Here is a 26808-nt window from a genome sequence, read left to right on the forward strand (position 1 = left end):
TCCGACCTCTGCTTCCATCATCACATCATCTTCTCTGACCCTGACCCTCCTGTCTCCCTCTTACAAGGACCCGGGTGATGGCATTGGGCTCACCTGCATCATCCAGGATCATCTCCCCATCTCAAGACTCCAGATTTTTATCTTCTCAGGCTCGGTGTCCTTCCCTCGTCTATAAAACCCTGTGAGCACTTGAGTCTGTGTCTCTGGTTGAGGTTTTCCGAAAGCTGGGTACTCCAGGGTGGATGGTCTTCTCTGTGGGATCCATGGGGTTATGAAGAGCAACGTCCGGCTGGGTCCTTCAAAGGAGGGGTGGAGGTGGGCGGAGAAGGATTGTGGATGGAGGGCAAACACAGACAATTGAACCCCACCCCGGGGGGAAATCTGTTTTATGCAGTCTTTCCGCTCCGTTGTTAGCTTGGGAATACGCTGGTTTTCCAAGAAATTCCACAGCAGAAGCCCGTTTGCGGAGCAGAGCCTGGACTAGCCTGGTGCTTGTGGACTTAATTACATTACATTAATTACGTTAATGAGCATGGAGCAGTGGCTCACGTTTAGATGGTTTACCTCCCTTTCTGCTCCCTCCTAAGACTACAACGAGCAAGGAAAACACTCCACGGCTCGGGCAAAGCACGCTGAGACCCTCTGTGCCAGTTGTAAAGGGCTGAATAATATACTCAGTTGTCCGCGTGCCCCATTATGACGTATCTGTCAGTGATGGACTGCATACCTGATGGGGTTCCCATAAGATTACTACCATCTAGCCTAGGTGTGTAGTAGGCTATACCACCTAGGCTTGTGTTAGGACGCTCTGTGACGTTCACAGAGAGACGAAATCGCCTAAAGACGCATTTCTCAGAACATCCCCGTCGTCGTTAAGCGACACATGCCTAGACTTGAATCTGGCTAATAATGGAGCTTGAAGAAATCGATGTTTACGGCTGTTTTCATTGAATGTCAGGACATTCTTGAACCATGATCAGTTCGAATGATTCTAGTGGAAGGTTTCACGATGTTATGAATAGATGTTTGTGTCCCCCGCCCCCAAAATTCCTACGTCAAGGCCCTAACCCCCAGGATGTCAGAATGGGAGTGTATTTGGACATGGGTCTTTGAAGAGGTGATGCAGGTAAACTGAGGTCATGAGGGTGGGTCCTGATCCAACAGGACTGGGGTCCTTAGGAGAAGAGATGAGGACACAGACACGCACAGACGGACGACCATGTGAGGACACAGGGACAAGATGGCGTCTACACACCAAGGACAGAGGCCTCAGGAGGAACCAGCCCTGCCCGCACCTGGATCTTGCACGTCCAGCCTCCAGAACTGGGAGACCATCATTGTCTGTTGTGTAAGCTGCCCAGTTTGGGGTCCTTTGTTAGGGCAGCCTGAGCAACTAATACAAATGGGTTTCTGCAACACCCTTGAGAATCAAGTGCAACACCAGACCCACTTCCAAAAAACCTGGCCATGAAAACCCTACGAATGGCAGCAGAGCGTTGTCTGATCTAAGTCCCAGAAGGGGAGAGGATGGTGCAAAAAGACCGGGCAGGGTTCCCATCTTCTGTGCATGGAGTGGGGGAACTGAAAGTTGGAATTCACTCAACTGTACTAACAGCCACAAAAGTTGTACTGGGTCTTCTCGGTTTGTCCCGCCAGGTCAACGCCTTCCCACCTGGCCGCGGGAAGCTGCATCTAGACCCTGCGTCCCCTCGGCTCAGATTCCCGCCAGACGGAGGTTGGGTGCAGACAGCACAGGCCCCTTGAGGAGATGGGTACAGGGAGCAGGGGGATGGAGGGACCAGCCTCCTGGTAGGCAGGGCTGCGTCGGGTCTTCTATCCGAGGCCCCCACCCCTGCGGGCAGCCCCTGCCAACTCCCCCTCCGGAATCCGGAAGGCTCCGAGCCTAGGGATGGTGGTGGCATCCTGCCTCCCACCTGGGTCCCTGGAACACAACCCTCCTCTGGTTCCTGGTAGTGAAGTCTCCCTGCCTTAGATGCACTGTAGTCTCCTTTTCAAGGTCTGCTTCCAGCTGGGGTCCCGATGGACACAGGGGGAACCGATCAACATCCCCCAAAATGTGAAAGTTGGGGCATGCTCCTCAAGAAAGGGAAACCAACGTGGTAGATTCTTTATCAGTCCCATCATTGTCTCCTGGGTCCCCTCTCATGGTCCTACCCCTTGGTGGGAGCAGTCCTTGTCTTTAAAAAAAAATTCCAGCTTTATCGAAGTATCATTGGCAAATAAAATTATATCTATTTAAGGTGTACAACGTGACGATTTGATAAATGTATCCATTGTGAAATGATCACCACAATCAAGCTAATTAACAGGTTCATCAACTCAGTATCATTTTTATGTGTGTGGTGACAACACTGAAGAGCTACTCTCTTAGTAACTTTCAAGGACACAATATAGTATTATTAATTGTAGTCACCGTGCTGGACATCAGGCCCCCAGAACTTATTCATCTTCTAACTGGAAGGGGGTACCATTTGAACAACATCTGGAAGTGGGTACCATTCGACCAACATCCCCCCAACTCCCCCAGCCCTTGGCAATAACCATTCTACTCTCTCCTTCTATGAGCTTATTTTTTTTTTTTTTTACCTTCCACATATAAGTGAGATCATACGGTATGTGTCATTCTCTGAGTTATTTCACTTAGCATAATGCTCTCAAGGTCCGTGCAGCTTGTTGCAAATGGCAGGATTCCTCCCTTTTTTATGGCTGCATAATATTCCATTGTATGGCTATACCACATTCTCCTTATCCATTCACTCATTGAAGGACACTTAGGTTGCTTCCATGTCTTGGCTATTGTGAATAATGCTGCAATGAACATGGGGGTGCAGATATCTCGTTGAGATCCTGATTTCATTTCCTCCAGATATACATGCAGAAGTGCAATTGATGGACTACATTGTAGTTCTATTTTTATTTTTGGAGGAACCTCAATACTGTTTTCCGCAGAGGCGGCAGCAACCTGCATTCCCACCAATCGTGCACGAGGGTTCCCTCTTCTCCACATCCTCATCAATGCACCTTATCTCCCGTCTTTCTGAGGGCAGCCTTCCTGACAAGTGCGAGGTCATGTCTCCCTGTGGTCCTCGTCCTGGGTGCAGGAGCAGAAGGGGAAGATGCCACAGCAAGGCTGCAGCCACGGCTTCCACAGGATGTTGCTCAGTGAAAACTGTGGTGGCACAGGACTCAGGGTCTCCCTGTGCTCCTCCACCGCCTGGCCCACCCTCGCTACCACTGCGTGGTACAGGGGCTCAGAGCCGGGAGTCAGGGGCCGTGCCTCGGAAGGGTCCCTGGAGAGCTCAAAGAGCAAAGGGGGGTTGTGCTGGGTCACGCCCTCCCCAGAGCACGGGCACACGCCTTGGCCGTAGCAGGCGCCCGCTCCCTCCGGGTGGAACCGTGGCGTCATGTAATGGACCTTCCAGAGTCTTCCACCTGGATGCAAATGGGAACGAGGTCAGAGCAGGAGAAACCTGATGGAGAGTGAGCACCTGACCCAGGTACCAGCACCGGGCAAGCCTCATCGACATCCCACGTCAAATAAAAAAAGAGAAGATAGGAGAATGCAAGTTGTACAACATGGATGTTGTCATATCCGTGTGGGTGTGCGTGCGTATGTGTGTGTGTGGCTCCCCGTGGGGATTCAGATCATAGATGCCACTTAGTTCCTTCTCACCCTTTTCCTATGTGTTAATTGTTCACTGTCCCCATATTACTTGTATAAACAAGAACAAGTAGGATTGGCAAAAGTCTTGCTAGGTCCTCAAGAAGCTCATTTGGATACACTGCAGATAACAGAGCCAATCAGAGGACGGCAGGGAGTGGAGCCGGCATGGCCCTTCCTCCATAACTGCAGCCAGGCACCAGCTGCCGTCCTCCTTGAGACCTCGAGTGGTTCTTCTCAGCTTGTAAGAAAGGGATTTTCCCTGTGATGGTAAATTTGATGTGTCAGCCCGGCCAGGCTAAGGTGCCTGGAGATGTGGTGGAACACCCGCCCAGATGTCACCTTGCAGGTATTTCTTTTTAGGTAAGATTAACTTGGAAAACAGTCGACTTGGAGGAAAGCAGACTGCCTGCCATAATGTTGGTGGGCCGCATGCAGTCAGCTGAAGGACTCAAGGGAAAAAAGACCGAGGTCCCCCAAAGAGGAAGGAATTCTGCTTCCAGAAGGCCAGAATAGAAATTCTGCCTGAGTTTCCAGCCTTTGGACTCAAGATGGCCAACAGCTCCTGACAGGCTGCCAGCCTGCCCTGCGGGTTTCCGGTTTGCCAGCCCCCAGAGCCAGGTAAGCCAATATCTTAAAATCAATCAATCAGTCAATCAATCAATCTCTCTCTTTCTCTATCATCATCTTTCTAGCTAGTTAACTAGCTATCATCTATCTACCTGTCTATCTATCTATCTATCTTTTTCATCATCTATCTTCCATCCATCCATTAGCCAGTCATCCATCCATCCGTCATCTATCTATTCACCTATCTCTATCTATCTATCAGCCCTTGATCTATTCATCCATCTATCATTTATCTATCCATCCATCACCTATCTATCTATCACTTATCACCTATCTATCATCTATCATCTTTTCAGCATCTTTCTTCCATCATCCATCCATCCATCCACCCATCCATCCATCCATCCATCCACCCATCCATCCATCCATCCACCCATCCATCCATTATCCATCCATCCATCATCCATCCATCCATCCACCCATCCATCCATCCATCCACCCATCCATCCACCCATCCATCCATTATCCATCCATCCATCATTTATCTATCCATCCATCCATCTATCTGTCTGTCTATCATCCATCTGTCCATCCACACATCCTCTTGGTTCTGTTTCTCTGGAGCACACTGACTAGTATGAGCCCCCACTGTGTCAGGGATAGGGCATGTACTCACTGTCCTTGTCGTGCCAGCGAGCTGCGTGCAGATGCTTCCCGCAGTAATGAAACAGAAACTCATGCTCCGAGTGCTCAGCAGCTCCCTGCAGCAAGGGCACCAGGCTACGGCCATCGATCACCCTGATTCAGAGAAGACAGCACAGGACGGAATCACACGTAGGCCGCTCCAGCTGCATTTCGCACCTGGGAATAAAACTCTAAGGCTGCAGGGGTCCCAGCTTAGAGGGAATGGAGCAGAGATGAGCTGTCTCCCTGAGCACTGCCGGACTGCAAGTTGCTGGGCAAGATACAAAGGGTTATTTTAAGACACAAAGTCACCAAGTATCGGGGTCGTTTGTTACCCAGCACTACAGAGGCAGAACACACACATGCATGCACACACACGCACCAACACACACCATTCTGACCCCAGATGTTAACACAAGGTCTTCTTAAATTCCAGCTGGACTGCCCACGCCCCTAGGTTGAGCAACAGGGCAGCAAAAATCTTTAAATCATTATAGATTCCAACATGTGTGGTCACATGTATGAAGGAGCTGGACAAGGGAAGCCAGTGATGGACACAACCTGGTGGTCCTTCCCCATAAAGAACGTATAATTTTCAGAAGTCCTCAATCTGAATTCAATGTCGAAATGGAGTACTTTTCCTTACAACAGTAAAGCACTTTTAGCTGTTGACTTTTAATTATAGCGTGACTGTGATGGTCCCATTTTGTGTGTCTACGTGGCTGGGCGATGATGCCCAGCTGCTTGGTGAAACACATGTCTGGGTGTCGCCATCAAGGTACTTTGTAGCAGTGGTTAGCATCTCCAATCAGGAGACCTTAAGCAAAGCACATCCCCCTTGCTAAGGAGGGTGGTTCTCGTCTGATCAGTTGAAGGTCAGCAAGAGCAAAGACTGAGGTTTCCCAGAGAAGATGGAATTCTGTCTGAGTTTCCAGCCTGCCGGCCTGACGTAAGGATTTCCATTTGCCAGCCTGCACAATTGCATGGGCCACTCTGATGATACAGATGCTTTTGTCGGGGTGAGAAGTTGGAGATAGAATACTTCATATTATGATGCCTTACAAGGACGGAGGAGTAACATCAAATCATTATCAAAAAAATACTGACTTCTGTTTTTTTCTCCTGTGTTAGGCTGACTGTTTGGCCGTGTGATAACATGGAGGGAGAAATCATTTTTAAGTCCTATTGTCACAGCTTCATCAACCTACGGGCAAGATTGCATTTCAGGAAATTATAGGGAGATGTTTTTCAACAGATCGCGTTCTACTTTCTAATCTCCCATCGTTAAGCTGAGGTCTAAAATTTTTACCGAAACTGCAAAACGAGTCAAGGTTTTATTTAATCTTACGTTTGGCTGGGTATGGGTATTTTATGATAGGCTGTCCCCTGCATTTGAGGCCGGGAGAAGTTTGTAAATGTTGTCATGTCGTTGTAGGTTTTTCCCCTAAATGTGGCAGAGTGAAGGGCGAGCCCTCAGGAAATAGAGGGTGGGTGGTTTCAAGGCACGTGTACCTGTCCTGGGGCACCTGGCCGCCCGCCAGCTGGACCACGGTGGGGAAAACATCCATCAGGCTGGTGGGCTCGTGGATCACTCGGCCGGCCGGCAGCACCCCGGGCCACCGGAATATCCCGGGGACACGGATCCCGCCTTCCCAGCCGCCCATGCCTTTGCCACCTGTAAGGAGACGACATCGTTATGATTGTCCAGGAGATCGTCCAGTCTGGACACACATCTGCATGCAGCGGGTGGAGGCCACATCCCCTCTCCTTGAAATTCGCTGGGTCTCCATGGCGGCCCTAACCAAAGGGATGTGGGGGAATGAGTGGTACGGGGATTTCGTACAAATGGACGGTTGGTTGCCCGCATCTTCCTCCGTCCTTTTAATTTCTGGATGGACTGAGGACTGGGCCTGTGAACTTCCCTTCTCCCTGTCGCCTCTCCTCAGCACACCTTCCATGCATTTCTTTGCCCTCTCTCTCCTACCCCTTCTTCATCTCCAAGGCCACCCTCCCAGGGACCTCTGGCAATGGGCGGGAGGCCCAGGCTGGCTCTTGGTGAAATGCAAATAATTATTAAGCGTCAGCCAGTGTGCTCACACTCCCTCGGAACTCAAGCTACGGGGATTAAAACAATTACATGTGACGGTGGGAGAATTTTAAGGAGGGAGAGAAATGTTCAGAATCCTGCTAAATAAATGCTTTTTTTTTTATTGGAGTTAAAGCTTTAAGGCTATTGCATCAGTTTTCTACTGCTGTGTGACAAGTTATTAAAACTCAGCAACTTAAAACAACTCCTGTTTCCAGGTCTCAGTTCTGTAGGTCGAAAGGGTGGCACGGCAGGGCTGGGTCCTCTGCTCTGGGTCTCACAAGTCTGAAATCAAGGTGTCGGCTGTCTGGACTCCTCAACAGAGGATCGGAGGAAAAATCCACTTCTGTGTTTGTTCAGGGCGTTGGAAAAATCTAGTTTCATGTGATTAGGCCAGGCCCACCCAGATCATCTCCCTACCTAAAGGTCAAGGGTGCCATATGACACAATGCAATCATGAGAGTGAGGGCCCACCATAGTCACCGATGCCAGGCGTCAACGAGGAGCATTTTGGTGGGGCCATTTTTTGAGTTCTGTCTAACACGCTCACACGTATGGGAACTTCCAAAATTGTAACAGGCTCATATACAGTCGATTCTCATCATTATCATTCTTATGTTTTGTAAAGTCACCAAAAACACTGAATCGGCGAATAGTGAACCATTGTTCCCAGGGCAATACAGAGCTAGGTTCCTGTGAAGCTCTGATCTCCATATTTTCATCAGTCGATCAATACCTAACCTTGTTTATGTGTATTTCTGTTTCAAGGCACCTGATTGAATCTATATAGTTGATTGATCAACATTGAACTCAGAGTCAATGCACTATATCTCCTGGCTGGAGGAAGCTCCTCTCACACACGTATTTTCTCCGTAAGGCACATCGCAGCCTTTCTGTGCTAGGCGGCAATTTAGCGCTCCATTGGGAGCCTTTTAAACAGTGAAATCGCCAAGAAAAAGCACAAAAATGCAAAAACGTGACACTAAGTAGACCACGGAAAGGACGCATGTTGACGGTCTGGGAGCTGAAACAAGAAGTCAGAGAGTCGCCCTGTCCAACCCCGGCTGGGAATGTGGGCATCACACGACTCAATTTTTTGGCCGCTCTTCAAATGACTGGAAAAGTGCCTCAGGTGTTGATTTTGGGGTTACAAAGAAATTTTAGCAGGCAGGAGAATCCCCAAGAGATGGAATCCATGAATAAGGCGCATTGACCATATCAAACTTTTTAAAAACAGCAATATAAATGTATGGTACCCAAACCTGACCGATAGAAAGCAATACAGGGACATACACAATTGGGAATATAATCACTATGCTAGGTTTTATTTAGAACAGTATTTATTTTAATTTTAGCTCCATTATTTATTTATATATGTCTCTCTTACTAAAATATGAACCCTGGAAGGGAACGCCCTGTGTCTTTGTCTCTCTATCTTGGCATTGAAGTAGAACGTGGTCTAAAGTAGATGCTCAAGAAATCCTCTTTGAAAGAGCACCCTCGTTATCACTACCAGCTCTCCTCCAGCCTTCCCTGGGGGCGGAGTCATTTGGTTGATAGCAGCTTCTTAACCTCCCACATCCACCGGTCTTACCTCTGTATATTCCGTTCCATCCTCCGAGCTGGCTGTGTTCGTCTCTTGCCTCCAAATGTCCCCCGTGATCGGAGGTAAAGTAGGTGAATGTCGTGTTTTTCAAGCCGTTCTCTTCGACGGCGTTAAGAATTTCACCTTCACGAGAAATGGAACGTTTTGGGATGAAGGAAGTGAAATGGCGTCAGCCGAAGTCAGCACGACTCCCCCTCTCTGTGAATGTCATCGCTTCCTAGATAGTCATCAGAAGGGACCACAGTGCCCTGGAGACCGTGGTGATGACCAAAGCCGCAAAGTGTGAAGGCATAGCCAATGGTTCTGATACCAAGGAATTCAGAATCTTGTTTACAAAGGTACCACCAATGCAGAAAACACAACAAACACATGAAGCCAAGATGTCCCCAAGGGAATGTTTTAGATACGCTACAGGTGCATGTGTCCACGTGTCTGTCATCAGCGTGTGGGGGTGGGAACGTGGTGAGAAACAGTGTCGGGGAGACTCCTGTTGATACAGGAGGAAACCAGGGTTGTGAGCGTCTGTGGGTATTCCCATAGAGGGCCAAGACTCAGCATGCAGAACCATCCGCAAACCAAGCAACCGCTTATCCATGGACACCACATGGGCATCGAAAGCACTGAAAATAAAGATCGTAAACCACATGGGGATTTGTCCCACTGAAAGACAGCTTGTCACCACGTTATGTAATCACCCTTCTATTTTGGGGGTGGTTTGGCTCTTTACCTGGCTGAGCGTGTCACTAAGCTTGGTTGGGACACACGATCGTAGGCTACAAAGGTCTCAATGTCTACATTCGTTCTTTTTAAGAGTCTACAATCTTGCTGGTCCTCCCGAAGCTTTCTTGAAGCCATAGGAGGAAAGAGATTTGGGTCCGCTTTCCTGAACCTTCTTGCTTCGCTTTCTGTCACGTCTCGAGATGGCTTTAAGTAACGGACACTGGAGAAGGAGGAATTTGCACCAAAGTAGACCAAGAAATGGGAAATGTCAAAGGAGCTCGTGCACAATATGGGAGAGTTTTCTTCCTATTCCTCATCTTTTCTCTTATTCTTTATTGTAACCTGGTTCATGGTAAGATGGCCAGTGTTTCACCACACTTTATGGGTGAGGCCAAGAGTGAGTAAGGCTGGGTCGTGCCTTCACTTACCTACAAGCCAGTCCATCTCTTCCACGTTGTCGCCATATAAGCCATGCTGGCTTTCGCCAAGAAACTCTTTCGTGGTCACAAGGGGGATGTGTACGTGCAACAAGGAAACGAAGAGCAGGAATGGCCCGTGCTTATTTCTGAAAGGAGAAAACCGCCCTTGCAACATCATGGCATCTGTTTCAATGCTTTTTGGTCCATCACATTCCTTCAAAGGAGAGACTCAAGTTTTGGGAACCAACCCATAGGAAAAGGCTTGAATTCTTCAAGCCCATCTATGAAATCCTAAAGATGCTCAAGAGACTCAGATGCTTGGAGAACTCATCCCCACTTTGAAACGTGGTGGTTTGATTACCTTTCAATGTAGGAAACCGCTTCCTTGAGCATGAGACTCGCTGTCCTTTCCAAAACCATGGGCTGCTCTGTGACGTCATGGTTTCTCATCAGGATGCAATTCCAGCGGCGCACAAACCCAAAGCTGGCGTACCAGGACGCGAAAAACAGGAAGACGAGGCCGGCCGCACCCGTAACCGCTTTCCAGGACACGGAGATTAACCCACAGGCCTTGCTGGCAGCAACGGTGAGCATCCCCAGGGCCAGCATCTGGGTGTAACGCCAGAGTTTCGCTCGCGTGGCGGCGTCCACTTCCGGGGGCCTGTCTGGGTGGCAGTCATTCACGAGTGTGAAGGGCATGCCATAAAAATAGTCAAATCCATGGTTTAGCGGGTGGTGGCAGTGGTCTACGCGCGATTCACAGTTTACACCCTGGTGCCATTTTCCTAAGAATAAAAAGCAAAAAGGTAAGCAAAAAACATATATGGAAGGTACTCGTCTGATAGGAATCACCTTCTCAGAAGAATCTGGACGTTGCGATGAAGAGGCAGGTATGCAAACACCAAAATTTGAAATAAGAAAGGAATAGATTAGAAATTTGAAATAGAAAGGGATAAAATGAGTTTATTTGATATGGGTATTTAAATGGATACACTATACTTCATAAAGACTAAGGAATGCATCAATGCAATGACCATCATCAAGCGATTAATGGTTTAAGATTTTATGGAGCGTTTGGGATTACAAGTTTGCAACCCTAGACCATTCTGCTATTAAAAATAACTTACAAAATATCATTTACCAATATTTTTTACTTAAAAGGAAGCCAGCTGATAATGGACATTGGCTCTTAAATCATCTTAGGACAGAGTCGAAGTAACTGGCTCCCTCCGCTAACTGGGAATCATGAAACACTTAGAGATTTTTTTCAGAAGCCATAACTCTTACAAGGATATTGTGGAGATGGAACATGAGGACGCCGACTTGTCCAATTCTAGGAGAATGTCCAAGAATTGGGTTGTCCATGGGCACTTTCTATCTCCTATGTCCTAGACCCTCAACCAAATTAAATGTAGCTACAAAACAGGATGGAAAAGTCTCCAATGTCCTGTCTCCCGTAACTTCCAAGTGGAGAAGTTCAACCAGGTTCCTGCCCGCTCTCCCCTCCCACCACTCCCACGCTGTCTTCAGAACCTGGAGGAATCTGTTCTAGTCCCAGAGCCCAGACTCACTTCTATCTCCCTTTTCACAAAGACACAGAAGTGCTGGAATCTGGGGAGGACCGTGGAGAAGAAAACTCTACAGGACGCTGTGCCACCTCAAAAGCTTTCTATCCTTTGGTCACCATTCGCCAAAATAAACTCAAAATGGATGAAAGACCTAAAGGTGAGACCTGAAACCATAAGGCTTCTGGAAGAAAACGTAGGCAGTACACTCTTTGACATCAATATTAAAAGGATCTTTTCGGACACCATGCCTTCTCAGAGAAGGGAAACAATAGAAAGAATAAACAAACGGGACTTCATCAGACTAAAGAGCTTCTTCAAGGCAAATGAAAACAGGATTGAAAGAAAAAAACAACCCACTAACTGGGAAAAAATATTTGCAAGTCATATATCTGACAAAGGCTTAATATCCATAATATATAAAGAACTCTCGCAACTCAACAACAAAACATCAAACAACCCAATCAAAAAATGGGCTGGAGACATGAACAGACATTCCTCCAAAGAAGATATACTGATGGCCAATAGGCACATGAAAAGATGCTCATCATCGCTGATCATCGGGGAAATGCAAATCAAAACTACACTAAGATATCACCTTACACCCATTAGAATGACAAAAATATCTAAAACTAATAGCAACAAATGTTGGAGAGGTTGTGGAGAAAAAGGAACCCTCATACACTGCTGGTGGGAATGCAAACTGGTGCAGCCACTATGGAAAACAGCATGGAGATTCCTCAAAAAGTTAAAAATAGAACTACCATACGATCCAGCCATCCCACTACTGGGTATTTATCCAAAGAGCTTGAAGTCAGCAATCCCAAAAGTCCTATGCACCCCAATGTTCATTGCAGCATTATTCACAATAGCCAAGACGTGGAAGCAACCTAAGTGCCCAGCAACAGACGAATGGATAAAGAAGATGTGGTACGTATATACAATGGAATACTACTCAGCTGCAAAACAGAACAAAATCATCCCATTTGCAATAACATGGATGGACCTTGAGAGAATTATGTTAAGTGAAATAAGCCAGTGAGAGAAAGATAATCTGTGTGTGACTCCACTCATATGAGGAATTTAAAACTATGGACCAAGAACAGTTTAGTGGATACCAGGGGAAAGGTCGGGTGGGGGGTGGGCACAAAGGGTGAAGTGGTGCACCTACAACATGACTGACAAACATTAATGTACAACTGAAATTTCACAAGATTGTAACCTATCATTAACTCAATAAAAAAAAAAAAAAAAAAAGCTTTCTATCCTTTGGAACGTGAAGAACAGGCTTCCCCAAGTATAGACCGAGTGTGTGGACCAGGAATTGATGCCCAGGTCTGCAATTCTAGCAAACACAGAAATAAATGCCCCTGGTGAGGAGGAGATACACAGAAGGCTACGGGATCAGGCACGTTGACCCAATGGTGGGAGTTGCTCATGGAACATTCCGGTCAATTCAGGTGGCTCAGAAGGCTTGCTTTCCTTAGGATTGGAAAGAGAAATGAAGGTGAGAGTGTCAATGTGTGCAATGACCTTGAAAAATCCCTTGGAGATAGGGTATGCTATAGACTGAATGCTGGCGTCTCCCTAAAATTCATATGTGGAATCCCAACCCCCAAGGTGATGATGTTGGGAGGTGGGGCCTTTGGAAGGTGATTAGATGATGAGGGTGGAGCCCCCATGGACGGGATCAGTGCCCCCAGAGAGCTCCCCCATCCCTTCCACCACGTGAGGACGCGGAGAGAAGATGGCCATCTATGAACCAGGAATAGGGTCCTCACCAGACACAGAATCTGCTGGCAACTTGATATTGGACTTCCGGCATCCGGAACTGTGAGAAATAAATTTACATAATCTCTATTTCGAAAATAGGAGGGATTTCTAGAAAGTGCAACAACGTTGATCACCTCCAAGCCAATCACAGCCTTGAGCAAGTGAGAATGTCGCGGTCCCCTCTGAACCGAACAGCGACCGTCAGTATGGGAAGAACGCAGCAAAGAATTGATTGGGGCGCCCTGCCCACAGATCTAATGCAGCCCTCCCTTGACTGTGGGGTTGGGGCAGACCACCCCATCACTGAGCCTCCATTTCATGGTTTGTAAGACGGGGATGATACTTCTAAACCCATGGGTGGAGCAAGGGATGAAAGCCTGGTCCGTGACAGGTGGACACCAACTCTTCCTCCCGTCCTCTCTGTGCAGAAAAGAGGGAACCTCACAGAAGGTCTTGCAAGGTTGGCCCCTTGCTAAGGTCTGAGATCTGGATTTTTCAGAAGGTTGACCTCATTCCATAAATGATAAAGAAAGGCTCCCTGCACCTAAACCGTTTGCACAAACAGCCTGGTTTTTGCTGAACACCAGCTTTCCTTGGGGGAGGCTGGAATTTTGGTGGGCGCCAGGCAGCGGGTGCCAATATAAACCCTGGGCGCTGGGTCTCTAAGGAGCTTCCTGGTGACAACATTTTGCACGTGTTGTCACAAGTCATCGTTGGAGGAATTAAGTGCATCCTGTGTGACTTCCAGAAGAGTCTGGAAGCTTCCGCCTGGTGTCTCCAAGATTTCATCCCATGCATCTGTTCTCTTTGCTGATCTTTGCTCTGTATGCTTTTACTGTAATAAACCATAACTGTGGGTCCAACTCTATGCTGAGCCTGAGTCCTCCTAGAGAATCATCTAACTGAGGGGTGGTCTTGGGGACCCCCACACAGCCTCCTTTATAATGAGGGAGCTTCTGATCCTCCCCGGCGTGCTATGTAAAGGAAGGCAGTGGTTATTAACTCTGAGGGTTTCAAGGTGGTGGGTGGCCATTTAAGGAAAGTCTCTAGAAGTTTCTGATGAATTGGGAGAGAAGATTGATATGTCCAGGGAAAGAAAGAGGCCAACGGAACGAGATTTTGAATTAAAATTGTTCATCAATGACAAAAATCTCAACTCTGTGAACAATCCAAGAGGGATAAGATGGATGGGGTGCCAAATTTGGGTTCTGACACATGACTTTTTTCCCTTGTAGGAAAACAGGTTCTGTTGGGTCACCCATCCTCCCAACCACCGAATGATAGGAGCGTCTTGCATCCCTCACCTATGAGGCCCGTTGCATAACCTTGTTGCTGCAGGATTCTCGCAAACGTGGTCTCGTTCTCAGGGAGCCCGCCCGAGCCTCCGTTCCACTGCAGCGCCCGGTACCCATCGCTGGCGTCCATGCCTGTGGAGCAGAGCGCAGAGGAAGCTTTCACTGTGCCTCAGCTGCCGCGTGGGTTCTCAGCTGAGGACAACTCTGACCCCCTGAGCAGTGGACGCTTTGCAACGCCTGGAATTAGTTTTCATAACTGGGAGAGGGGCACTACCGCCATCTACTGGGTGGAAACGCCCTACAGCGACCAGGACGGCCCCCACCACAGAGAGTCATCCAGCCCCAGTGTCAGCAGGGCTGAGGCTGATAAAGCCTGGGCCTCGGCATGTGAGATTCTCTCTGTTTATCTATCAGCTATCATCTATTTATCTATCATCTAGCTAGCTATCATCTAGTTATCATCTATCTATCTCTATCATCTATCATCTGTCTATCATCTAGGTATCATCTATCTATCATCTATCTATCCTTATGTATCTATCATCTATCTATGTATCTATCTATCTATCCATCCATGTATCTATCCATCCATCTATCATCTATCCATCCATCCATCTATCCATCTATCCATCCATCCATCCATCCATCCATCCATCCATCCATCCATCTATCCATCCATCCATCCATCCATCCATCCATCCATCCATCCATCCATCCATCTATCCATCCATCCATCTATCCATCCATCCATCCATCTATCCATCCATCCATCTATCCATCCATCCATCCATCCATCCATCCATCCATCCATCTATCCATCCATCTATCCATCCATCTATCCATCCATCCATCCATCCATCTATCCATCCATCCATCTATCTATCTATCATCTATCTATCTATCTGTCTATCTATCTATCTGCTTTCTTTTTATCTATCTACTTTCTTCCTATCTGTCTATCTAATTATCTATCATCTATTAATCTTCTGTCTGTGGCAGTGGTTCCCAAGCAAAGGTGATCCTGCCCCCAAGGGACACTTGGCAATACCGGAGGCATTTTGGGTTGTCACACTCAGGAAAGGTGGGAGAGTAGTTGCTGCCGGCACCTAGTGAATGGAGACCTAACCCTCAGGACCTCAGGATGTGGCTGTATTTAGAGATGGGTCTTTAAGGAGGTGATGGAGGTGAAATGAGGTCATGAGGGCGGGTCCTGATGCAACAGGACTGGGGTCCTGATGGGAAGAGATGAGGACGCAGACACGCACAGAGGGACGACCACGTGAGGACACGGGGAGAAGACACGTCCACACACCAAGGAGAGAGGCCTCAGGAGGATCCAGCCCTGCCTGCACCTGGCTCTTGGTTGTCCAGCCTCCAGGATGGGGAGAAATAAATGTCTGTTGTTTAGACTAACCACCTGTGGTCTTTTGTTATTACAGCTGGAGCAGACTAACAGAATAATTCCAATGTGTGAATAGACCAGTTTATTAATCCATTCTTCTGTTGATGAACTGTTTTGTATTTGGGGTCTCACCTCAGTGTTGCTGTAAACATTCGCATCCCTATCTTTGGTAGAACATCCATGTGCATACATGTTGAGAATGTACTTAGGAATTGCTGGGTCACGGGGCATGGATGCATTCCGCTTAAGCGGATGCTGACAAATTTCCACAGTGGTTATACCACTGTCTAGCTCCATCCACAGTGTGCGAGGAATTCCACTTTCTCCACATTCTTGCCAACACTTAGTACTGTCTACCTTTTTCAATCCAGCCGCTCTGCTGGGTGTCCGTTGGTGTAACTTTGGGGGTTTTCTGATTAATTTTGAACTGTCTTAACGGCTCCCTGTCTCTCTCATCATACATACCTGCGAGGAACATGACCACTTTCCTCACACCAAAAGTTTCGACACGGCTCTCTGTACTCGTTTTCCAATTGCTGCTGTAACCAATCACTGTGAATTTGGTGCCATAAAACAACAGAGATTTATCTTCTTGCATTTCTGGGGATTGGAATACTAAGATCATGGTGTTGGCAGGGCTCCGTTCCTTTTAGAGGATGCTCACATTCCTTGGCTCGTGGCCCCTTTCTCCATCACATCTCCTCTGACTCTGAATGTCCGGCTTCCCTCTTATAAAAGGACCCTTGTGATGACATTGGGCCCACCGGGATCATCCAGGATAATGTCCCCATCTCAAGATCCTTAATCACACCTGCAAAGTCCCCTCTGCCATATAAGGACACACTCACAGATTCTGGGCATTGGGATGTGGCATGTTTGGGATGCGGGGCATTATTCAGCTTCCTGCACCGCGCCCTCAGAGCCCATCTGAAATCATGATTTCACCTCAAGATTGACTCAGATATTTAAACAAATAGAGAAAAATGTCAAATGCAAGCAGGTCCCACTGAAGAGTTTGAGCCGTCTGAATTCCCAATATTCATGCATTTTTTTTGCACAACTACACAAAACAGAGTATTCTTTACGCAATTACAAGACGACACAACTGCAGACTATGTTTCGACCAGTTTCCTCTACCTCAACCGTTGCTGCCCAATTATTAAGGACGACAGATGAGCGGACGCGGACGTGCCCTTTTGTCGGCCGTCTACACAGCACCAACCTGATCTGAAAGAGTGTCTCCCTGTGAGAAACGCAGCTCTGCTCGGAGTGCAGAGCGGGGCGGCCGCCAGGTGCTGGGTGAGCCTCACGCCTTCCTCAGCAAGCCGGTCGATATGGGGCGTCCTGAGTGAGCCACACAAATGTCACCGTCAGGAGGGGCACATGCATCCATTGACGGGGAACCCTGCCTTGAAGGGCATCGGGGTGGAGGGCATCAACATTACTGTAGGGACTTCACCTGGCTTTAGAATTCGTGGCATGATGGTCTCCTGAAGAGGCAAGTGGACCCACCCTCCAGAAGTTTGTTTTGAGGGTCAAGCCTGATGATATCACAAACACACACCCCTCAGAAGGGTTTGAGATTTATGACTCTCATGATGAAGCATTTTGGGAGAGCATGGGAAACTCCCATACAGGTCTGCAATGGCTTGAGAGAATGGGGGTGGGAGCCTGGCTTGGGGTTATTATTGTGGGGTGGGCGTGGGGCCAGGATGAGGGTTCCCACGCATGGGCAGGGGCTGGTGTGGTTTGAATCTCCCACGGGCACTGAAGGAGGAAGCATGGGGCTTTCTTAGCTCGTCCAGATGTGGGGCACAAGGCAAGAGGGAGGAGTGAGGTCTGAAGGATGTCAGCCGTCAGACATCAAAAACCAGAGTGGGACTCCTCATTTCAAATAGGAACTCCAAAGCCATTTGGCTCCGGTTCCCACTCCACAGGAAATCCCTTCTATAGCACCCCTGACAGGCGGTCACTTGGTCTCTGGTTAATGGGAAACAGAGCAGCCCACTCTAGTTTCGAATGATGCTTTCAAAAGTTGTTTTGTTGCGTGTGGTGGATGGTAAGGTCTTAAAAATCTTGGAGAGTTTTCTTTGCGTCTCCAGGGCTGACAACTTTGAACCAGTGGCTCTCCATGGGGACAGCTTTGCTTTCCAGGGGACACTCAGCAATGTCTGGAGACCATTTCAGGTGTCACAGCTCAGGGAGAGGCGATGCTCCTGGCATCTGGTGGGTGGACACCAGGGATGCTGGTCAACCATCCTACAGTGCACAGGATGGCCCACCACAGAGAGTCACCCAGCCCACAATTTAAAGAGTGATGAAGCTGAGAAATCCTGCCTTAGCATAAGAGTCAGTCTGTCTGTCTACCTATCCATCCATCTGTACATCTATCTATCTATCTAATCTATCTATCTATCTAATCTCTCTCTCTCTCTAGCTATCATCTATATATCCGTTTCTATATCTGTATCTATCTATCTATCCAACTGTATATCTATCTCTACATCTATCTATGTATCCATCTGTATCTCTCTATCATCTACCATCTATCTATCAATCTTGGTATCTATCTATATCCATCTATCTATCTATTTATCACCTATCTCTCTGTCTATCCACCCATCTATCCACCCATCCATCCATCTATCTATCCATCCATCTATCTATCCATCCATCCATCCATCCATCCATCCATCCATCTATCCATCCATCTATCCATCCATCTATCCATCTATCCATCTATCCATCCATCCATCCATCCATCCATCTTTCCATCTATCTTTCCATCCATCCATCTTTCCATCCACCCACCTATCCATCCATCCATCCACCATCTGTCTGTCTATCTATCTATCTATCTACCTACCTACCTACCAAGTCTTTATGTCTTGCAGATGTCTTCATGATTACCTAAACTGGGGAAATGGGATGAAAAATACCATAGGTTTGAACCTCATATGGGAACCTTCTCCTGTAGAACCTTTTCCCTCCACTTGTTAAAAGATATCTTAAAACAGGAAACATGCTACTTCTTTAATATATATAAATGGCATTTTAAATTCTGTGCTTCTTGGTCAATTTATGTCACTCCCATTTTTCCCTGATCGAGTTGATTTCCAAATATGGTCCTAAAATAGTTCTCTGGAGTGTCCCTCATTCCTTTATGCATTCTTTTTATTTTTAATAGCACTGTGGCCTGCAGAATCATAGTCATTTTTATTTAAAAACCAGAAAGTATCAGAGTATCTGAGGATGTGTAAACATGCTAAGAAATATCCCGCTGTCTCTCAGGAAGCAGAGGTCATTGGCAGTGCACAAATGAGATTTTTCTAAGAGAAGAGATATCTTTTCTTCCTATTATGTTAACAAAATGAGCAGGTGTCACGTTTATTTAGACTCTCTACTCTGTCTTTGACACATCCCTGGGCATGGCTTTGCCATCAGAGCATCATATTGCGCACGATGGAGCTGGAAGGGTCATCCAATGGCCTCATGTCCCCGAGGGGAAACTGAGGCCCAAGGAAGTGCCAGATGTGTGACTGATGGCACAGCTTCTCAGAAGCAGTGTCGGGGCCACAGAGGCAGTCTTGAGACCTCCTCCACCCTGACCATCAGCAGGTTACACATTCATTACGCACCTCACGGTTTCTCCAACTTTCTGTTCTTATCAGGCAGAATTTCTGGGATACTGTCCTGCCAGCATCAATTCACTTCCACGTGGAAAGAACTGGCGTTACGAACACAAATCCAAATGGAGTGACGAGGCTCGCAACCCTGCCCCTGCTGGGGAAACCCAGGAACGTTTGACCAGAGCCAAACAGAAAATGACTTTGGACCCAACTCTTACAGACTCCTCAAGTTCTGCTCCCTCTGTTTGAGACACTTCGAAGTTCGGTGACTTAGAGCAAAGATCAGCAATCTTTGGTCCAATGTGGCCCTCGGTCTATTTTCTTAAGTCTTCTGGAGCTCAGAAGGGTTTTCACATTTCTCAACAGTTGGAAAAAATAAAAAGGGAGAAAAGAAGGATGTGCAACGCACACCTTATGTGGCCCACACAAGCCACGCTACTACCGTGTGGCCCTCAAACCAAAAAAGATGGTTGTTGGCTCACCTCTCATTTAGAACAAAAATATGCCTGGCATCTTTAGACAGGCACTTTCTAATACGCTGGTTGCCCGAAATAATTAGATGAGACTCATTTCCCACCGGAGAACAGCTGGTGTGCTAGAAGAGTCTGAATGACTGCACAGCCAATCACTGAAAGATGAGGCAAGGGATGGTTTCTCGTGGGTGGAGCTCCCTCGCCTTGAAACCAAAGATAGTTTCTCTAAACCAGATGCCTCCCAAACACGATATAAGTCGTCCACCTGTCAGCCTTACTAGCTCCCTTTTAGCAGAATTCTTAAAGGCGGCGTGGCCGGCTTGCCGTGGGGGGCAGAAGTGCAGTGGAAACAGAATTTTGAAGACGGAGCAAGTGTCGTAGGTTGGGAAGAATGCCGGCATTCCTAGGAGGCGGATGCTGAGGGGCATGGCCCCATATCTGTGTGTGCCATGATGCACCACACGGGGCCTCTTGGCTCAACGTTTTGGTCAACGAATCAATGACCTACATTAAGAGAACATCTTTGCTGGCTTTAGGATGCCCCCAAGGACCTTGCTTCCAGTGCATTCTGGGTGGAAAGAGAACGAATACAGACATAAACTCAGGGGTGCTGCTCCCTATGGGAGGTATCAGGCACGAAAACCTCACATCTTGGCAGTTTTCTTAACGTCAACCCAAAGCCACAGGCGGGAGGGGCTGTTAGAGATTTAAATGATACCTTCTTTCGGTACATGACTCCAAAGCAGGGTCAGTACTGCCAGGAGGGGATGTTCAAACTTCCAAGTTTTTTCCTTGATGTAAAACAAGGTATCGGGCCCATGTATGATCAGCAATTGCTGTCCTGGGGATGCACCCAAGAGAAACGGAAAAGAATGTGTCCACACAAAAACGTGTCCAGGATTGTTGAGAGGAGTGTTGTTCCTAACAGCTAAAAAGCGGAAAGAGTCTAATTGTCCATCAACAGGTGAATGGATAAAGGAAAAGAGGCAAACACAGAAGAGAATGGTACTCGGCTGCAAAAAAGGGATGGAGTTCTGATACACGTTACAGAGATGGAGTTCTGATACAGGTTAAAGAGCGGAGGGACCTTGAAAACAGGATGCCAGGAGAAAGCAGCAAGACACAAAAGGACACATTGTGTATGATTCCATTTGAATGAAATGTCCTGGGGTAAACACAGAGATAGGAAGCAGATGAGTGGCTGCCTAGGGCTGGGGGGTTGTGGAGTGTATGAGTTTTCTCAGGGCTGCCGTAACAAAGGACCACAGATGGGGCAGCTCAAAAAACAGACATGAACGGACTCATGGTCCTGGAGGCTGGATGTCTGAGATCCAGGTGTGGGCAGGGCTGGTTCCTCCTGAGGCCTCTCTCCTTGGCGTGTGGACATGTCTTCTCCCTGTGTCCTCACGTGGTCGTCCCTCTGCGAGTGTCTGTGTCCTCATCTCATAAGAGGTCCAGTCCTCTTGGATCAGGACCCACCTTACTGACCTCATTTAACCTCCATCACTTCCTTAAAGACCCATCTCCAAATACAGCCCCATCCTGAGGTCCTGGGGGTTAGGACACTAACATGGGAATCCGGGGGACACAGTTCAGCCAATATCGGGGTTATGGCTAAGAGAGTGCAGGGGTCCTTTCTGGGGAATGACAATGTTCTAAAATGCTTTGTGGTGACAGATGCAGAATTGCGAAACTACCAAAAGCCACTGAAGTGTACACTTTAAATGAGTGAACTGTCTGTTTTGTGAATTATAACTAGGTCTGCTAGGTAGGGAGGAAAGAAGATCCCCGGGTACATGGGAGATCTCTGCCGGTCTGCAAAGGCCGTCCCAAAAGGAGGGAGGCCCTGCTGGGTGTAGACTAGTCCTCAAGGCGGCAGCTCCCGGGAGACAGACGTGTGTTCAATTCTGGGGTGATCTAAGGGAAACGCCCACAGAATGGAATGAGGAGCTCTCTCAGCTTTCCTCCTGGTGAGGAAAGCATGCAAACATCGTCGTCCTCCCTCCTGGCAGGGATGGCGTGGGGGCCTGCACACTCTGAACGGGCCTTACTCACTGTATACCGGCTTGAACAGCAGCCCCCAAACACACCTGCCCACATCCTAATCCCCACGATTCGTGAAGGGGACCTTATTGGGAAATAAGGGCTTTGCAGATATAATTACTTATGGACCTCGAGATGAGGGCATCCTGGAGGAGGTGTCCTCCTCAGAGACAGAAGAGGAGACGCAGACGCAGAGGAGCAGCCCCGTGAGGACGGAGGCAGAGACGGGAGGGAGGCGGCCACCAGCCCAGGGACCCTGGAGCCCCGGACGCTGGAAGAGGCAGGAGGGACCCTCCCCCGGAGCCTCCGGAGGGAGCGCGGCCCTGCGACCCTTGACCTCAGACTCTGGGCTCCAGGACAGGGGAGGGTGGACCCCTGGGGTTCAAACTACCCAGTCTGTAGGATTTTGTTCCAACCTCACTGGGGCCCCTAAGGCCCTGATAAGGCCTGCATTCCAGCCCCACATGTCCTGCTCACTCCGCTGCCCTGCGACCCTTGACCCCAGACTCTGGGCTCCAGGACGGGGGAGGATGGAGTCCTGCCATTTTAAGCCCCCAGTGCACGGTCATTTGTTATCACCCGCCGCCAGAAAATGAATATGCCCACCCACCACAGTTGTTCCCTATTGTTTGAAAGGGTTAGGACTCTCTTTTCCGGTCGAAAAATACTTTTTTCCGTGTTGAGACCGGATGCACTTAGAATTGCCCGATTTCTACAGGCAGATTTTCAATGCACCATTCAGCCGAATCCACACAGACTCGCACCACCAGCAACACCACCGGCCCCACACTGTACCTCAGCGTGCTGTTCCCATAGCAACCGAGGTCCCCAATGCCCAGATCATCTGCCATTATCAGCAGGATGTTCGGCTGCAAGGCACCGGCTGCTCTTAACTCGCAAGTCCTCAGTAGCAAACCCACCATGAGGACGAGGGGCCCACAGTCCCTGCAGAGGAAAACAAAAGGCAGAAATAAACGTCCGTGATTTGGCACGAGAAGTTGGCTTTTCAAACCAGCTCGCGGGGAAGGCACACGCGCCGCCACGAAATTCGGATTTAACAAGAGGCTGCAACTAGCTTCTGATTCCTTTTGCAGAATTAACACCCACCGCGGTAAACGTGAGCGAGGTTGTTTTCGGTTTCGTTGTGAAAGTCGCGGTTTGGCCAAAATTAGGTTCCTTTGACTGAATTGATCCAGGCCCCTCCTTCCCACCACTTTGGCTGAATTCACACCAAACCGCAGGGTACGATGTGGGGCGCTGGCCTTCAGGGCCTGGGTCAGCCGGCCAGAGGCCCAGCGTGGCCTCACCGCGCCTTCCGCCAGATGTCCCGGAGCTCCGGCTCCCGGGAGGCTGGGAGCACCAGAACGACTTACATTTGAAAACGATAAATGTGGGATTAAAAGCACCCCAGACGCGCCAGGGAGATCCAGCAAGGCTGTTTTGCCCAAACAGCCACTGCACACACTTGCAGGGGACCTTGTCTGCGAGGGCCTTGGGCGCACGGGCGACCGTGCGTAACCGACCGTGCGTAACCGGGCTTTTGGAGCGGCGCGGGGGCGGATCCCGGGCTGTCCCCGCCCCATAACCCGAGGGACGCGGGCCTGGGGCACCTTAATCCCGATTCCCGGGCTCCGGGCTGGAAGGAGGGCCGAGCAGGGGTCCTCAGGGCCATCTGCGTTCCGGGAGGTCGCCCTGGTGCGCGAGCAACCCGGAGACTCGTGGAGCGTCCCCGCCGCCCCTTGGCTGGGACCGCAACGGGGCGTGGCCGGAGAGTTGAACGGGGCAGGGCCGACCTCTTGGGGGTAGGGCCAAGGAGCGGAAGGGACGTGTCTTAGAGAATTGGGGGGGGCGGGGCGACAGGAGCGCGCTCCGGGTTGCAGGGGGGGCGGCCGCTGGGCGGGACGGGGTGTGTCTTAATGTTGGGGGTTCGGCGCGCGAGGGCGGGGCGAAGGGGGAGAGTGTAGGACCGAGGGTTTGTCCGCGTTGGGAGGAGACGCGAGGAGGGGGGTCACGGGGGACCGGACTGCGTGTGTCTTGGAGAGCAAGGGAGGGGACACGGGGGCGGGTGAGTGTGTCTTAGGGAGGGGGGGAGGGGACACGGTCGTCCGAGGAGGCGGGGGTGCCAAAGGGGTTGGACAGGACGCGTCTTAGAGAGTGGGTGAGGGGACGCTGGAAATGGGGACTCGTGCCAAGGGGGCGTGCCTTACGCAGCGGGGGCGGGAGCTCGCCCGCTCTCTGCGGGGCGTGACCAGCGGCATTCCTCCTCCCTCGGCCCGCCCTACTCTTCCTTTGTTCTCTTTTCCTCCTCCCTTCCCCCCACTCTTGGCCTCCTCTCCCCCATGCCCCCACCCCGTGGGGCGGCATTGCGCCCACCCCAGTTCTTTCGTCCGGCGTCTGTGCAGAGCAGAGAACGGGCCTCCAGCTGGGTTTTGGTGACTCCCAGGCGCGCGCACAGCCCGGCCTTCCCGGGGCCGCATGCCCACCCTGGAAGCCCTCCCTCTTTGTCAACCGCTCCCCCGTCGTGCCCCCAGCCCCAAGCCCAAGTGGGGGCCCTGTCCCGCGCACCTGGGGCACCTGGTGGCGGGCAGGGCGCGTCCCGTCTGCGCGGTGGATCCCATGGCGGAGCGCGGCCGGGCGCGCAGGACCTCGCCCCAAGCGCTCTGCGCCCCGTACCCGCCCACGAAGCTGCAGCACCGGGGTGTGGGGGGCCCCCCAGCTCCCTCCCTAATCCTCTTAATCTCTTGCAAATTGGTCTTGCAAACAGGTTTTCCGTGATTGCGAGGAGATAATTACTGCTGGCTGGGCCTGGGCATGGTGAGGCACGCAACCACCCCGCCCCCGCCAGCGGCCTTGGGGACGCCCCTACCGGCCCGGAGCCCACTGTCTCCATCTCATGAAGGGTCTTAGGACTTGCCTCGTGCAATCGGGCAACCAAGATGTCAAGCTGGATTTCAGGAGGGTCCAGGATGCCAGACTTCTAGTCTGTGGGCAAGGGCAGGTGAGGGGGTGTTCAAAGCAAGCTAGCCTAGTTGGACATTCAGCCGTGAGATTTTTACCTCGAGAGTCTGCCTGCTGGTCCTCCCCCTTCGTTGCCCCTGGAGTCGTTCTTTTTCACCTTTCCCACTCAGGTCTGCATTTTTACCAGATGGTAATTGGGAATCGCTCCCCACTAAGTTCGCTGCATTGGGGCATCTCCAGAAATAGGGCTGGAGATTGTGTTTCCAGAAGAGACCTTTGTGTTTTAGTTGGCAGATTTAGTTGGCTTACATTTCTTGGGAGGCCCCCTCTAGCTGGATTAATTCTTGGGCGTTGTTTACTGCTTCTCTCTTTGTCTTGCTTCTTGATTCCCGGAGAGGAGCTGTTGTCAGCCGATGATTTTGCGGCTGGCTGGGGCTCCTTGCTTCAGCATAAAGGGAGAAAGTGGAGGCCTGGGGGGAGGGAACGAGAAGCTGGGAGCCCAGAAGTAGCTCTGAAGGAAGGTTGGGCAGGGCCGGAGTCCAGATGTGATCCTTTGACGAAATTGTACATTGGAGGGAGGGAAGATTGTCCAAGGTATGCAGAGCAGGCGCCTTGGGTGCGCTTGGGCAAATTATCGAAACCAAGTAAGGGCTGCCGTGAGGGTTTAGGAGTGCCCAAGGAGGATGGGGCAGTGGGAGCTGGTGTCCCCCAGAAGTACTGTTTTGGAGAGTTCTTTAGGAAAGGGAGGATGAGCCTTGATTCTCTGGGTCCGAATCGACTTCAAGAACGTGGGGGCTCCGTGGTTTCAAAGCCACATGGGACAAGGCCATAGGGGGCAAGGATGTGGAGGGGTGCACGGAGGGAGGTGACGGGGCCACAGCTGATGCTAAATGGCTCCGTGGACCAAGGATGCAGGCACAGCTGGGTGAAAGTGCTGGCTCCATGTTCCATAAGCCATGGCTATCAGGGGGAAAGGACCTGGGGCCCTGGGGAAGGAATAGGGGGTGGCTGTTCTTTCTTTCTTTACCTGAAAGGGGAATTGGCTCAAGCAGAGCTAGCCAGAGAAGGATTTGGCTTGGTTGATGGCTGTGAACAACGTCTTTTTCTGGAGGCTGGAGGTTCTCCATTGCTCACCTGGGATTGGATAATTTGAGGAGAGTGAGCTTGAGGCTGTAATGAGGTGGGGGGTTTCTTGTGACACCCTTAGGTTTGGAGAGGTGGGGTGGGGCCTGGCTGTTCCTTGTCTTTGCAGACAGAACTGTTGGAAAGCCAGACAGATCCCACTGATGTGGATTAAGGCTGCCCCAGCTAGCGAAGCCCAAGGTGACCTGGCCTACATGCCAAACTATACGACCCAGTGGACTTTTTTTTATGGTATGAATTAGGACTGCCCCAGGGAGAGAAGCCCGGGGCATCCTCACCTGCATGCCGATCTATATGGCCAGATTCGTATCTAAAGTTATATGACCGCACAATAACCAGACCCCATCTGCACTGAAATCATTTAATGACTTTTTACATCATCTTTTCTTTTCTCCAGTAAAAATAAGTCACGTACCCATGACTTATAAAATTAGCCCTAACCCTCAACTCGGGGCAGCAGCAGGAGCTCTGCCTGCCCATGGGTCCTGTCCCCATGCTATTCCACACTATTCTCTAAATAAAAGAGCACTACCGCCAGATCTTGAGAGTCTAAGAAATCTTTCTTTCGACTCCTCGGCTCACCGACCCCGCATCACCACCACGCCAGCAGAGAATGTGTTACCGGCTAAATGGTGTGTGTTCCCCACTTCCACATTCACATGTTGGGGTCCTGACCCCGAGGACCTCAGGATGAGGCTGAGTTTGGAGATGGGTATTTAAGGAGGTGATGGAGGTAAAATGAGCTCATTGGGGTGGGTCC

General features: G+C 49.7%; 2 protein-coding genes and 1 long non-coding RNA gene across 18 annotated transcripts in view; 1 reads left to right on the top strand and 2 right to left on the bottom strand.

Moving 5' to 3' along the window:
- Positions 1-234, bottom strand: part of LOC100064629 (arylsulfatase H) — a 29873-nt gene extending 29639 nt beyond the window's left edge. For 2 of the 4 annotated variants that reach the window (XM_014728744.3, XM_070256789.1), the window contains exon 1: positions 94-230. In XM_014728744.3, the coding sequence (XP_014584230.2) occupies positions 94-102 (9 nt within the window). In that variant the 5' untranslated portion in view covers positions 103-230. Of the gene's footprint in view, positions 1-93 lie in introns of all 4 variants that reach the window. The other 2 variants (XM_070256788.1, XM_023634430.2) reach the window with 2 other exon arrangements.
- LOC100064666 (arylsulfatase D) lies at positions 109-25155 on the bottom strand. Of its 13 annotated transcripts, none has more exons than XM_023634423.2 (10): positions 23055-23550; positions 22743-22892; positions 17025-17146; positions 14410-14532; positions 10129-10552; positions 9777-9913; positions 8617-8751; positions 6449-6611; positions 4929-5050; positions 109-296 (listed from the first exon to the last, which is right to left on the bottom strand). In XM_023634423.2, exons 1-10 carry the CDS (start codon positions 23528-23530, stop codon positions 109-111), a joined length of 2040 nt encoding a protein of 679 aa, XP_023490191.2. In that variant the 5' UTR covers positions 23531-23550. The 13 variants fall into 13 exon arrangements, 11 of the variants coding, with proteins under 11 accessions (XP_023490191.2, XP_023490196.1, XP_023490193.1 ...); XR_011434561.1 differs by lacking the exon at positions 109-296 and adding an exon at positions 2231-3453 and having other exon boundaries at positions 4929-5207; XM_023634428.2 differs by lacking the exons at positions 109-296; positions 23055-23550 and adding exons at positions 2231-3453; positions 25004-25155.
- On the top strand, positions 4046-15814 carry LOC138921727 (uncharacterized). Its single transcript, XR_011434571.1, has 2 exons — positions 4046-4303; positions 14341-15814. It is a non-coding gene; the product is annotated as an uncharacterized lncRNA (long non-coding RNA).
- Positions 25156-26808: the final 1653 nt, after the last annotated feature.

This window comes from Equus caballus, chromosome X (assembly GCF_041296265.1).
Source record: "Equus caballus isolate H_3958 breed thoroughbred chromosome X, TB-T2T, whole genome shotgun sequence".
Classification (NCBI taxonomy): domain Eukaryota; kingdom Metazoa; phylum Chordata; class Mammalia; order Perissodactyla; family Equidae; genus Equus; species Equus caballus.